At 44.7% G+C, this 15,633-nt stretch overlaps 1 protein-coding gene across 1 annotated transcript in view; it reads right to left on the bottom strand.

Annotated features, from left to right (window-relative positions):
- Nucleotides 1-15,633, bottom strand: part of PRAG1 (PEAK1 related, kinase-activating pseudokinase 1) — a gene marked incomplete in the record, with an annotated part of 65,237 nt that overhangs the window by 16,445 nt on the left and 33,159 nt on the right. Inside the window, 1 exon segment of the mRNA XM_027775956.1 lies at nt 9,017-9,174. Within this exon segment, the coding sequence (XP_027631757.1) occupies nt 9,017-9,174 (158 nt within the window).

The following is a 15,633-nucleotide window of genomic DNA, read 5'->3' on the forward strand; positions in this document are numbered from 1 at the left end:
CTTCCGGCGTACACCACGCACCTGTTCAGAGCAGTGCTTCCGAGCAGTGCTTCCGGCGTACACCACGTATCACGTACGGGGCACTGGGTGCTATTTTCTTTCTTTTTTAAAGTTTTGTCACAGGGCATACACGCTTACCAGAGACAGACAAGGAGAGAAGGCAAGTGAGGAAGCACTCCCCATGGGGACTGGTCATGCTGCAATACCTTCTCCGGTTTTCCCTCCTTTCAGGATTTTTTTTAACTTTTTTTAACTTTTTTTTTTTGAGAGTTTTTTGCTATAGGGCACGTGCACTCGCTAGAAAAACAGAGAGACAGAAAGACAGAAAGTGAGAAATCACCCCCCAGGGGGGATGGCCACGCCGCAATCCCTTCTCCTCTATTTTCCTCTCAGGATGTTGGGCACGCACGAACATGCACCCAGTGTGAGTTTCAAGCCACCAGGTCTGGGACGCAAACTGCGGTCGACTACATGGCAGTCCAGCGACACAGCCATTACGCCAACTGTTGGTCCCCCCCTTTCAGGATTTTGGCATGCACCAACACAAGTCTGGTTTGTTTCTCAAGCAAGTCCAAGGTTTTACTATGCAGTCGGCCATGTGAGATCTGGCCACCTTACCCATCATGCTGGCCCCACTGGGTGGTATCTTAAAAAGACCACGGGACCCCCGTTCACTCAGTAGCAAGTTAAACTGCAGTGCAGGAAACAGCATGGCTGGCTGCAGTCTGGGTCCCTGGGTAAGCTTGAACACACTGGATGTGCAGATGTGCACTCAAGGTCCTGGCTGAGCTGAAGGGTCAGGGAGGGCTGTGGCACGGAGAGACCTGGCTGAGGGCTCTGTTCCTCCTGCATGTGCGCACAGTAAGCTCTCTCCTCATGAGTAAAACGAACTTCAGAAAAAGTCAAGGGGAAAGTACATTTGGTCATTCTATTCAGAAAGCAGAGAAGAGCGACCAGGATCTCCATGGCTGGGAAAGGAGCTTCACTCCTACGCACAGGGCAAGCCAAAAGTTCAGATGTGTTATCGTGAGGTTTCCCTATTTACAGAGGCCCCGGCTCTGGCTAGATTTTAATAGGTACTTTTATTGTTCTCTACAGGCAAAACGAGAGCTGAACTGAGAGGAAGTGCTCAGTCCTGTTTTGAGCTGTATGAATGGCCTTTCGGCTCCCTCTGTGCACAGCTCTGCTGTCCGACAGCAGCTGGGCTGCAGCAGATGTGGAGGCCAAAGGGAAGGTCTTCACCAAGTGCCCCCCAGCTCCCAGTTTTTGCATTCGTCTATTTCCCAACTGTGATTAGGGTAGAGCAAATGAAGTTTCTTTTGTTCAAAAATCTTGGAGTATTCTATAGATCTTTTTCATTTTGGAGATTTTTGCTTTAGAGCACATGTGCTCACTGGAGAGAGACAGAGAGAGAGAGAGGGAAAGTGAGGAATTACCCTTTCTCTGTTTTCCCGGGATCTTGGGCATGCATGCATATGTGCCTGCTGTAAGTCCTGGGTCCAGGACTTGAACCGTGGTTAGCCAGGGCTTTAACCACTACATTCCAGTGATGTAACCACTAGGCCATCTGCTGGTCTCCAGACTGATTTTTCAATAAAGATAACAGAGTAGTAGGCCCTCCTTATCCATAGTTCCACTATCCAGTTTCAGTTACCAACAGTGACCCATGGTCTGAAAATTTTAAGTGAAATCCCAGAAATAAATAATTCATGTCTCGAATTGTGTGCCGTTCTCAGCGATGTGATTAAATCTCAGGCTGCCCCACTTTGTACAGTCCGGGATGTGAATCAGCCCTTTGTCCGGCAGATCTGCGCTGTGCTCACTGCCATCCATCAGCCACTTTGTAGCTGCTTTGGTTATCAGATTGAAAACACAGCACACAGGGCTCAGCACTACCCTCGGTTTCAGGCGTCCACTGGGGGTTCTGGAATGTACTGCCAAGGGCAAGGGGGGCTGCTGTCGATTCCGCGGCTGGGAACGGCTACACCACAGACTTCCCTGTCATCTAGTATTTCTTGACTACCTACTAAACACAAGGCACAGGGAGCAAAGCAGATGGAGAGACCTTGTTTGTGCCCTGTGGCCTAGTTCAGTCCTCTCGTGTTAGAGGTGACAACTTGAGAGCCATCTGCACAGGCACCTGGCCAATGTCGCATAGGGAGTGGCCCCATGCAGGTTCTGCCCGCCTCCTGGAAGCTTCCTGACCGGAGGATATGAGGCCGGAGCAGAGTGATGCTCCATCTCCACACAAAATGTTTTCCTCCAAAGGAAAACAACTCAACTTCTTGTTAGGTTCCAAAATCAGAAAAGGCTTGACATTAAATCTTTAAAAAGGGGAAAAATAGGGACCAGCAGTTAGCTAAATGGCTATGTCGCTGGACTCCCATGTAGTCGACCGCGATTCGGGTCCCAGACCTGGTGGCTTAAAACTCATGCCGGGCGCGTGTGCGTGTGTGCCCAAGATCCCGAGAGGAGAATGGAGGAGAAGGGATTGTGGCGTGACCATCCCCCCTGGGGGGTGATTTCTCACGTTCTGTCTCTCTGTCTCTCTCTGTCTGGCGAGCGCATGCACCCTATAGCAAAAACCTCTCCAAAAAAAATAGGGAAAAATAAATAAAGAAAAAAAGCACTCCTTCTGAAGGAACGTTTGCTTTTTTCAAGAAGATAAACAGGGCCTGTGACCAGAAGTGTGCTACTGGCATTTTCTAAGTGGAGAAGCAAGGTGGCGTTTGTGAGGCGTCTCTCCAGACCACCTACATCCCAGGAAACAACAGTCCAGACCTCAACGTGATGATGTGCGTGCAAGAGAGGCCCCGCGTCGGCCTGGGACACAGACTCTGGGGACCCTGGGTGCTAGGCCGACAGCTCAAGGGTGACTCCAGAGTGGGACCCCTCAAGCTCCTGTGGGGACGTGAACATTCAGGGTTTTCTTCCCAGTCGGCAAAATGAAAACTTAGTTCAAAGCATGTCACGTGCTGTGGGTGGGAGGGCAACGTAGCCTTCTCTAAATGGTTTGATAACATCTATTTTAACTACATAAATACATGGACACATTAATTCTACTTTAACTACATTTACAGTTGACACATGAATTCTACTTCTCCTAGGAAGTCATCTTGCAGATGTGCTCACCAAATCATGCCAATCCTGTATATCACAGGACCTTATGGTCATCTAATGAAAACAATCTAAATATGCAACGGTAAGAGAAGGGTTTAACAACGGAAAAAATATGAAGTGAATCTAAAAAATGAGATAGACCTAGAAGTTCTCATGTAAAAGAGCTTAAGAAGACCAGATGGTGCAGTGGAAAACATTGATGCCATGAGGCTGAGCTACCTCGGGAAGTTCTGGGTTCACATCCTGAGACTCCCTGAATATGCCGGGCACCCGCATGCCCATGATCCTGGGCAGGCTGACCTGGTAGGCTGTGGCATCAAGACTCTGTTGGGGGTGTACTCTCTGTTTCTCCCACTTGCAGGAGAAATAAATAAATTGAAAAAAAAAGTTCTCAAGATACATACAGTATAAAAATGTGTAGAACTGAATTTTATCAAACTCGAGATGTTAATAGATTAAGAATTTCTCAGATGACACAGATAAAAATGTTAAAAGTGGTGGGGGGGAGGAGCAGATGGTATAATGGTTGTTGCTGGACTCCCACATAGTTGACTGCAGTTCGAGTCCTGGACCCGGCAGCTTGAAAGTCACGCCAGGCGCAGGTGCATGAGTGTCCAAGACCCAGAAAGGAGCATGGGGGAGAAGGGGTAGCCATGCGGTCACCCACCCTGGGGGGTGATTTCTCGCTTTCTGTCTCCCTGGCAAGTGCATGTGCCCTGTAGCAAAAATATCTCTTTTAAAAAATAAAATGGTGGCGGGTGCTGGGATGCGTCAGAAAATTGACTTTTCTCTTCTGCCTTTCTCCACTGTTTGAATTTTTACCACAGACACGTACTAATTTGATTAAAGTATTAGCTTGTCAGAAAAGTCATGATGCATTTTTGCATAAAATAAGTATGTTATGGCTTTTCCAACAATCAATAGTAATAACATATTTGAAATTCGGTTTAAAGGGAATGGTTTAAACTAAAATGAAGTTTCGCTTCAGCGAGACTGTGGATTAGGCCACTTCCGAAGATTGCAGAAATGCCATCTTCTCCTTTAGAATAGCTCTTTCATCCTTCAGTATCGGATCTCCAGGAACAGAACCCACAACTCAGTCTGTCTCCATGGGAGTGTGGGGGAGTGGGGTACACACCGTGCTAGAGAGAAATACCACTGTAATAAACTAGACTAAACCCATGGATTAAAATCAAATCCTCTAAGGAGCCCAGTGAATAGTCAGAAGATGTATAATATTTAGGTAGAGGACTTTGTATTTCTTTTTTAGGACCGCCTTAACCACTATGCTACCTGCTGGCCCTCTCCTCTGTCTTTTGTAAGTTGAGAGAGAGAAAGAGAGAGAGAGAGAGAGAGAGAGACCCCCTTTACAGGGTTTTACACCACTCTTGTCCCCCCAGTGTTACAGGGCTGCGCTGGCCACCTGGTCAACCCGAGATCCCAGTCCTGGCCTACGCTGCTCCAGCATTACGGAGTGGCATGTTACAGCCAGTGTCAGGGGAGCTGGGCCCATTCCTGGCTCTTTTTTAGACAGCCCCACCGTGTTGCCCAGGCCGGCCTTAAGCTTGCAGTCCTCCACCCTCGGCCTCCCTGAGTTGCTGGGATCACAGACGCATGCTGCCACACCTGGCCTTGGGTTCAATTGGGAATCGAATCTAGGCTACCCGTACAGTCCCAGCCTGCAGGACACATCATCTTAGCATCTCAGGCTTCTGCGCTGGACTCCCTGAATTGAATTTTAACGGTAACCAAAAAAAGAAAAAATGATGTGAAACCAGGTTTGCATAATTTAAACTAACCACTCAAAGCCCAAGAGTCTTCTTTTTTTTTTTTTTTTTGGAGAGGTTTTTGCTATAGGGCGCGTGTGCTCGCCAGAAAGACAGAAAGAGACAGAGAGACAGAAAGTGAGAAATCACCCACCAGGGGGAATGGCCACGCCGCAATCCCTTCTCCATTCTCCTCTCAGGATCTTGGGCATGCACGCACATGCACCCGGCATGAGTTTAAGCCACCGGGTCTGGGACGCGAACCACAGTCGACTACATGGCTATTATGATAACTGCTGGTCCCAGAGTCTTCTGATGGCCATTTAGCCAAGCATTCACCTTTTCCATCCATCTACTCATTTACTGCAAAGAAACTTATATCTGGCAGCCTGGGTGGTCTGTCCTGACACATGCAGTCTGTCCCTCCCAAGCCAAACGTACACCAACGACTGCTTAGACAGATTCTCCTCCCAGCGACTTGCTGTTCGACTGAGCTGCCACATCGACAAATGGGGTAACAGATTTGCAGGGAGGACTATGAGTTGGAATCAAGTATAAAGAGGTGGAATTAATCTTGATATAAAATGACATTTTGTTACCACGAGACTTAGCTTAATTCCTCTCTTAAAAATATAACGAAGTTATAGATTTCAGTGACATTTCTCTTTTAAAGTTCAAAACGTTTGGGGCCAGCAGGTGGTGTAATGGTTAAGGTGCTGGACTCACACGTGGCTGACTGCAGCTTGCGTCCTGGGCCTGGTGGCTTGACACTCACGCTAGGCATGTGTGTATGTATGCCCAAAATCCCAAGAGGAGAATAGAGGACAAGGGACTGTGGTGTGGCCATCCTCCCAGGGGTGATTTGCTTTCTATCTCTCTGTCTTTCCAGTGAGTGCACATCCCCATAGTAGATCACTAATTTTTACATTAGCCCTGAAAAATTTCCAAGAAGTTTATAGGAATTACATTATGATAGGCCCCTGGGGAGATTTTCCCCACTCGCTCAGGACAGTCTATACTATGGATGCAAGGAAGTCAACAAAATGGATCATTTCCAATAGTAAATTCTTTCTTGTTTTGTTTTCTTTTTAGAGGTTTTTGTCTTTGGGCACATGTATTCACCAGAGAGAGAGACAGAGACAAAGACAGTGAGAGGGAAAATGAGAAATCACTCCCCAGGGGGAATGGCTAACCCCTCCTCCATTCTCCTTGCAGGATCTTGGACACACACACACACACACACACACACACACACACACACGCAACAGGCATGAGTTTTAAGCCACTAGGTCTGGGACTCCAACCGTGGTTGGCTATGTGGGAATCCAGTGATGTAACTGCAATGCAGTCTGCTGGTCCCCACTGGTGAATTCTTATTGAAAAAATAAATGTAGCAGCCTAATGTTATCTTTTTAAAAGCTTCTCTCTTCCATGTGTGAGAGTGAGGGGAAGAGAGAAAAGCAGGCTGGCAGCCAGCAAGCCGCTTCTGACAAGGTCTTACCATGTGGGGCTCTCCCCAGTCAGGACCAGAGGTGTGCATGCTTTGGCCAGCCAGTATGCTCAGTCAACCCAGGGTCTAAACTCCTGGTCTTCCACGTGGCTCTAGCACTGCGGAGCAGCACCTGCACTGCCGTGGCTTGACCGCCAGTGGTATCTTTTGACTTACTACGTAATATCAGAGAGGTCAACACTGCATCTTAGTTACAAAGAACTTCAGTTTGAACTCATTCTTTTCCACTCATAGCCGCCATTTCTGCTTCAGTCCCACATGCCAAATAGTAACAAAAGCTAGGATGGGTCAGTACCTCAGTTACAAAATAGAGAGGAGTAGGGACTCATGGACTGAAAGGTAATTCACAGTTCAATAAGAGATCTAACGCAAGCTGCCTTGGTTCATGGTGACAGACTGAAGGAGGGATTTTTCCGAGTACAGGACCAGTGGCTCTGTGTATTCTCCAGAATAATGCTTAAGAGATGTTAAAAAAGGGGAGGGGACAGCAGATGGCATAATGGTTATGTCACCGGACTCCCACGTAGTCAACCATGGCTCAAATCCTGGACCAAGCAGCTAAAATCTCACGCTGGTTGCATGTGCACATGTGCCAAAGATCCCAAGAGGAGGATGGAGAAGAAGGGACTGTGGTGTGCTCATCCCCCATGCCCTGGCGGCTGATGTTTTTGCTTTTGTCTGTTTCTCTGGTGAGTACACATGCCCTATAGCAAAAATCTCCCTCTAAAAAATAAAAAGGAAGGGGGGGTGTCGGATGGTTACAAGGGGTAAAAAACCATTTTTCTGTGAGAGACTCCCACATGGAAAGGTAGCCAGTTCAAGTGCAGAGAGCTCCTTGAGCACGCCAGGTACACGTCCGTCTGTCCTGAGCTGGTGACATCTGGGGTGGGTGGTGGCACTGACCGTGCGGCGTGCGCTTGCTCTCTCCTACTCGCGCCGTCTCTCTTGCTCACGGAAGAAGGAAATAGAGAGTGTGTTTGGTCTCCTGCCAGTTTCACAGTGGGGTTCTGAGTCATACACAGGGGCAGCCGAGGGAACCAGTGCTCCAAGGGTTGAAGTCCATGAGCAGGCGCACACCTTATCGATCTGGAAATCCAAAGTTCTCACTGGTTTTTCTTTCTTTTTTTATTGCCAAAGGTATATGCACTCACCAGAGAAAGAGAAAAACAGAGAGACAGAGAGACAGAGAGAGAGAGAGACCAAGCACCCTCCACTGGGGTGTGGCCATACCACAATTCTCTTCCGTCTGTTCCTCCTTCCCATCAGGATTTTGCCCAAGCACCCTCCCCTGGGTGTGGCCATACCACAGTTCTCCTCCGTCTGTTCCTCCTTCCCATCAGGATTTTGAATGTGCCCAAGCACCTGGCTGATTTTCGAGCTACTGGGGTCAGGATTTGAACTACAGTTAGCCATGTGGGATCTGGTTCCCTTAACCATGGAGCTGTGAAGCCAGTCTTTTAAGTGCATTTCTATCAAAGAACTGACTTGTGATAAAGAAATAACCATATAAATATATTCATGCTGAGTCAGCCTGTGACCTGGAGTTTAAGACGGCTGGATCCCACCTGGTTGACCTCATGGCTTGAGTCCTGGCCCTGGTGGCTTGAGAAACATGCCAGGCACATATGTGTGCATGCTCAAACTTCCAAAAGGAGGGAGAGATGGAGGAGAAGGAACTGAGGTGAGACACCACTCCCAGACGTCACCAGCTCAGAACAAAGGCAGGCATGTACCTGTGTACTTCAATCCTTCCCATCCAGGCCACAATTGCAGGAGAACATGAGTTCCTTTCTAGAAACAGGCCTATTCAGGACCAGCAGATGGTGTGATGGCTACAGTGCTGAGCCTTCACACAGTCGACTGTGGTTTGAGTCCCGGACCCAGTGGCTTAAACTCATGCCGGGCGTGGGTGCGTGCGTGCCAAGATCCCGAGAGGAGAATGGAGGAGAAGGGATTGCGGCATGGCCATCCCCCCTGGGGGGTGATTTCTCGCTTTCTGTTGCTCTCTGTCTTTCTGTAGCAAGCATGTGCCCTATAGCAAAAACATCTCCCCCAAGAGCATGTGCCCTATAGCAAAAACATTTCCCCCCCCAAAAAAAGAAGGCCTATTCAAGACACATCCTTATGTTATGGCTAGAGCTTAATCCAGAAGGTGGGATAGATGATGGTCTACAGATGCTCCCATGCTTTACTCAACAAACATTTATGGAAACACTCGCTGTGTCAAAGTGAGTAAGTACAAGTGCACATATACATGCATTAAGGACAGATAGACAGAAAACCTGCAGTTGGCTGCATCTAATACCTTAGAATTAGTCTTGAGAATGGAAATGGAAAACAGACTTTATATATAAGATGGCCTACTTGTTATGGGATCAGGAGTCTTTCTATATGATGCTATGCCAGGGTACTTACAAATGCAGAGGGCAATATGCATGAGGTGGCTTGTGATATACCCAACAGGGAATGACGGCAATTGCCCCCGTGTAGACTCTGCATCATGGAAAAGGTAAGACCAAGGCAGTAGGCCCTGCTTAGCCCTTCCAGATCTTGGCAATCAACCCAGGACCAGTTTCCGGTTCTGGAGAATGTAAGCCCTGGCCCAGGGCAAGTCTGTTACCTCCATCGCTGCAGGTCCTGGAGTCTGAGGCCAGGCTGTCTGTGGAGCCGGTGGTAAAGCTGACGTGGACACCCCTGAAGGACGGACTGAGGCTATCTGCAGAGCTCTGGCTCACTTTCTCCAAATCAGAGCTGCTCTTGTTCATTTTCAAAAGGTGCCTAGAAAAAGTAAGAACACACAATAAAAGTAATTCAGCTGGTGTCCATTCAGAGACTGGACCAGTAAACAATGAACCTACTATGCTCACGAATCCCGACCAGTGCCAATTAAAAAAAATTGGCAATAAATAATAAAAACAATTTGAAACCTCGTGGATGTGAACAAAAGGAGACCTCCCGACTGTGGTGAGGAGTGAGTCTATTAAATTTAGATAAGCACCAAAATTCCAACTAGGGAGAAGTTGCCTTTATATTCTGACCCCCATTATATCATCTATTATATTTTCCATAACATTTATGCAAAAAATATAATTCAAACCAATGTTTAGAGGTGTACAGAAACTGACTAAATTTTGCAAGATTCTAGGGCAAGTGAATTATAAAGTAGGACTAAAAACATGGGATTTCTTTATTTGCCTGGTGCTCTTGGGCCGTAACTTCAAAGGGTCTAGATTGTTGCTTAGAATTAAGGAAAACTACTTAAATTTTAACCAGACTTTCAATGAAATGCTTAAGGAAAGCCGAGTTAACGTAACTCTCATTCCAGACTACAGAATCTGCTCTTAGGCTTCTTATAAAGTCTTCCATTACATTTCTAAGATAGGAGTATCTTCATATCAGGGACAGGAATACCAACTTCAAGGAAAACACTCGCCCTAGAGAAAACAGCTCCAGCATCAGGTAGAGTTATTAGTTTACTGACTTCTTCCCCTGTCCAAGGATAGCTCCAGCATCAGTAGAGTGCTTAGTTTACTGACTTCTTCCCCTGTCCAAGGACCACATGAATGTCCACTTCAGACCTGACGTTTTTGTCAGGGTCGCAATGTGGGGTGGATCCTAATCAATCCAGTGCCCTCCCTATCGGTGTTGCCCTGCATTTGTCTCAACTACTTTGCTGGTGACATTCCTGTTTCTATGACAGCCTATATCTCAATACCTTCTATAGGAAATATACAATGCAGTACTGATTTAGCATCAAAAGTGCTTTTATTTAATTCACATGACATTATAGTCAACAATTTATTGATTATCTTTGTGTTCAATGTTGCGAGGCTCTTGTTTATTAACAGAAAAGTCTAGAGAAAGTTTATGTGCACCTGAAAGGTGCTCTTTGGAAAACATGTCCCTCTCCTACTCTGAGCCCTTAGAAGGACAATTCAATGGACTAAAAGCTGTGGCAGGATCCTGGCATTAACATTCACAGCAAGGAGTCTGGATTTCAGTACTACCGGCAGGATCTTGGAAGGGTCAGATTTTTAAGAAACACTATGGCAGCAGATAGATGCTCTTTATTTAACCCTCTGGCAAAATGCAGTCATGGAAAGTTGCACACAATATTTTTAATCCTTCTCAGATTAATCTACTGGCTTTCTCAAATGAAGCCAGATCATGACGGTGTGAATAACGACCGCTCCTCAGTCTCGATTAGCCAGCTCCATGGCAATGCAACTACTTTGCTCCCTACAAAGTGGTCTTTAGAGTCTCACTCTTCAAGCCCAGCAAATCGCCACAGGAGAAACTCCAGCACCTGGGATGCAGCGCCTCCCTCCTTGGACATAAGAAAAACAATCAATGGAATGCATGGAAATAGACAAAATTAGGGGCCAGCAGATAGTATAATGGTTACATTGCTAAACTTGCATGCAGTCAGCTGGGGTTCAAGTCCCGGACCTGGTGCCTTAAAAACTCATGTCAGGCGCATGTGCGAGGGTCCCCAAAAATCCCAACAGAAGAATGGAGAAGGGACTGCAGCATGGCCATTCCCTCCCGGGTGTGTGTGTGTGTGTGTGTGTGTGTGTGTGTGTGTGTTACTTCTTGCTTTCTCTCTGGCAAGCGCACATGGCCTACAAACAAAAATCTCTCTCTTAAAAAAAAGGGGAGAAGGGATTTCAACCACTAAAGACCCTCTGCCCAGACTTCACCTTCCTGCTCCTCTGTCTTGCCAGGAGCCAGGATTAGCCCATCACCAGCCATCTATATTTGAGTTCTTCGTGGCCCCATTCAGGGATTTGATTGTGTCACAGGTAAGTTCAGTTAGTGAGTCAAGACCATCAATTATTACCAACATGACTTAGAAGATTCCTAGCAAGGTTTAGAACTCTTAAGTTGCACAAATGAATGACATTTTCTATTCTGGTAATCCGATTTCCATGAAGATCCAAGACATCCAAGCTCTTTAGGTTCTCCAGATTTGAGATTTTTCTAATTCTGTTTTTTTCCCAACAGAAGGACAAGGAGAGGGATCTCAGAGTAGAAAGTCCACTAATTTCTTCAATCTGGTTATTGCATAAACCCAAGAATATTAACTTCTTCTGTAGATTAGAAAAATTTTGGATTTGTGTTATAAAATTGTGTTGAAATTTCAACAAACAAAGGTGTTATTCCCCATTGATGATAGGACAGTCAGCTTTTGTCTTTCTAGGGTCAACCTGTCTGAGTAACTTGAGTAGTTCAAGATCATGTTGTAAGAGTCTACCAGGGAATGATGCTTTTTTTCAGGAAGCAACAATGTTTGAATAATCAGATGAAGCCCACAGTTCATGTTGTCTGCAGCCTGGACAGAAATCGAACAGTATTTCCTGGGAATACATGGCAGGAGGTAGTCCAGGGTCTATGGAATGTCCCTTCAAGGTGACGCTACAGCAGAAATTTGATGAATGACTTTTCATAAATTAAATTCTTTCATGCTCTGATTTTTTTTTTTATGCTAGACTATGTATGCAGGGTAAAGGCTATCTTTTTTCATCTAATTCTCCATCCTATCTGGACTCTGGACACACTCGGCATGTTTTTTTTCCAAGCTGCAAGGACTGGGACTCAAAATACTGGTCAGCCACGTGGAATCCAGTTTCATTTGAGCCGCACTTAATCAACCGTGCTGTTACTACTGCCTTGTACACTCTGAATCAGTTATTTTACGAAACATTGCTGGCTTCAGTGCTATTACTAGTTAATTTAGGATGTTTACATTTACATTCAAATAGAGGCTGACCCATTATTTTTCTTTCTTGTACTATCCCTACCCAGTTTTGGTAGAAAGGCTACATTAGAATCACAAAATAAACTGAGTAACTTCTTTTCTTTTTCAATTATCTTTACAGTTTTCCTAAGATGTATACCCTGAAAGACTGCTAAAACTTGCTGGTAAAACCACTCAGGTTCAGTTGCAGTATAAGTAAGATCAGTAAAGATTTGGTTCTGATAAACCTAGGACCAAAATTTTAAGGACAGGAATTCAAGGGACAAACCTCTGTATGTAGGAACTTGCTATGTGACAAAGGTCTCACTGCATCAATGGAAGACAAGAAGTAGGGGCGTGGGATTCACACCAGCTGCTGAAGTAGTGCTGAATCTTACACCATGTATAGGTAAGGATTTTTGATGGGGGGAGAACACTACATCTTAAATCTATTAGAAGAAACTTTAGGAGAAATGTTTATGACCTTGGGGTAAGGAAGAATCGCTTGACTAAGACCTTAAAAAACAAACAAACAAACAAAAAACTGTAAAGAAAGAAAAGACAGATAAACTTCCCTATTTTTTAAAGTTTAAAATTTCTGTCTATAAAGTAAAAGGCACTATAAAGTACAAAAACAGTCCTTGGGAAATGTGCAACTCACATATTTGTAACCCACATAACTGACTAAGTGCTGGTATCCAGAATATAAAAAGAATGCCTATAAATCTAAGAAACAGACAAAAGACCTCATTTTCAAAAAGGTAGCGGAAATGAACAGGCAACTCATAAAAGAATAATCGTGAAAAGCCAGTCAATAAATGAAAAGGTGTCTCCTTCTGAGAACTAGTGATTTCATGTGGAGCGCTTACGCGCCACACGGTATTCTATTTTGTGCTTTTTTAAAAAAAAAATTATTTTTGTTTTTTCCTTCTTTTTATTTCTGTTTCTTTGTTATTGTTGTTTTTCTATTTTTCCTTTTCTTTTTCTTTTATCTCATCTCTCCGCTCCTCAATATCCATTACTGTGTTTCTAGACGGATCTAAGGGAACTATAGCCAAACATCCAAATACTATTAGGGTTAACATATTCCTCAATATCTACTGAATGTGCTGCACAAAGCAATCACAACAGAATGGGAAAGAGATTCCTCTTTCTGCTCGCTCCTGAACGTTCAGATTGAACGTCAAGAATCAGGAAGAAAGACACCATCCATCAGATGACTAGAAATCACAGCTGGACCACAAGAAATATTAGAAAGCAAGAAAATACCTCTCCTCCAAGGGAAAAGAGTAACTCCTCTTCATCCACAGACAGTTCAATGGAAATTATGGAAATGTCTGATAAAGAATTTAGAATATTCATAATGGCGAAGCTAACAGAGATGGAAGAGAAGAGACAATGAACTGTGGAAGAGAAAGGAGAAAGGAGCTGATGAGTTCCAGGAGGTGAGGAAATTCTTGCAAGATCTAAAAGAGGAAATACACACTTTAAAAAAGAATGAAATGGACCTGTTAGAGGTGAAGGCTCTAATACAGGAAGTCAAAATCTCCCTTGAAAGTATTAAAAGCAGATTAGATCATACAGAAGATAGAATCGCAGACGTAGAAGAGAAAATTGCTGGCCCAGTAAAATCCACCATGAAGAATGAGAAAATGGCCCCCAAAAATGAGAATAATATACAAGAAATACTAGATACCATCAAACGTCCAAACATCCGGATAATTGGCATCCCAGAAAGCGAAGAGACTCATAAGGGCATTGATAATCTATTCCATGAAATCCTGCAAGGAAACTTTCCAAACCTGGAGAGGCACTCAAAGATCTAATCCCAATAAATACAGAGGACCCCAAATAGAATCAACACAAGAAGATCTTCTCTAAGACATATTATAGCCAGGTTGACCAAAACCACAAAGACAAGATACTAAGATAGGCAAGAGAAAAACATCAAGTTACCTACAAATGATATCTCATCAGACTAAGAGCAGATCTCTCACTGGAAACAATGCAAGCGAGGAAAGAATGGGAAAATATATTCAAAGTGTTAAGGGAAAAGCAATTTCAATCAAGAATACTGTACCCGGCAAGATTATCCTTCACGTGGGAAGAAAAGACAAGAACATTCTCAGATAAACAAAACCTGACAGAATTTACCAGCACCAGACCAGATCTCCAAGAAGTTCTGAAGGGAGTGCTATACCAGGAAAATTAAATACAGACACAAAGAAATAAAAGTTCAGAAACTAAGAAAACGGCCAACTTAATCATAGGGACAGGTCTGGAGTTGAATATTATATCCCAGAATTTAATTGGGAAGATTGAACCACAGCAGGAGATAAAGTACATGAGACTGAACTGGTGAAGAAGAATTTTATGACTTTTGACTAAAACATTGCTGCTTTTCTTCTAGGCTTTGTTGTCTGGTTTTAGGATTTGTGTCCTGTCTTGAGATTTCAATAGGTTTATGAACCTACCATTTGAACAGAATCCTAACCTGTTCCCTGGCTTTAAGTTTTAAGCAAAGTTTCTTAGCATTTCTTTAAGTTAAAACAGTTTTCTTGAAATTACCAAGTGAACTTGCTATTGAAAGTAGTTAGATTATTTAAGAAATTGTATGGTCAGTACAATGTGGGGTGAAAAGGAATGGAAGACAATTATAGACACCAGATAATGTGAGAAGAGGTTGGGAAAGGACAGTGAGTCAGAAATAGGGGTTAAAAAAATGGGACCAGCAGTTAGCGTAATGGCTATGTCGCTGCACTCTCATGTGGTCGACCGTGGTTCAAGTCCCGGACCCGGTGGCTTACCTAATGCCAGGTGCATGTGCCCAAGATCCTGAGAGGAGAATGGAGGAGAAGGGATTGCGGCGTGGTCATCCCCCTAGAGGTGATTTCTCGCTTTCTCTCTGTCTCTCTTTGTCTTTCTGGCAAGCACAGGCGCCATATAGCAAAAACAAAACAAAACAAAACAAAACAAAACTCTCCGAAAAAAGAGAATTATTTATTTAAAAAAAAAAAAAATGTGTGTGTGTGTGTGTGTGTGTGTGTGTGTGTATAAATTAAACTAAGAATGGAAAAATTTGTGATGATAACATGCATGATTAAGCCACTATACAGTATATTCTGGATGGAAAATCACATTTTTATGCTGTGACAATGCTTAGGGAATGAATGTAAATTAAGTTAAAAAAACAAAGTTTGAGAAAACAAAAAACCTAAAACTGTTTTCTTGAAATTAAAAAAAAAGGGGCCTGTGCGGCCGGGGCTCTGCTCCGTGTTCAGCTGCCTCTCCGGGGCTGGTGTGTGGGCTCCAGGCATCGGGCATGCGCGTGGCGGCTGAGCCTGCGCCTACCCATGGCCACCGGGACAGCGCGTGGCCACCGGGGCTGCATGTGGCCGCTGGGCCTGTGCTTGCGCGTGGCCGCTGAGCATGCGCGTGGCTGTTGGGCCTGCGCGTGGCCGCCAGGCCTACGCCTGCGCGTGGCCCCTGGGCCTACTCGT

The sequence above is a fragment of the Tupaia chinensis genome, unplaced genomic scaffold, assembly GCF_000334495.1.
Source record: "Tupaia chinensis unplaced genomic scaffold, TupChi_1.0 Scaffold000619_1, whole genome shotgun sequence".
NCBI classification, from domain to species: domain Eukaryota; kingdom Metazoa; phylum Chordata; class Mammalia; order Scandentia; family Tupaiidae; genus Tupaia; species Tupaia belangeri.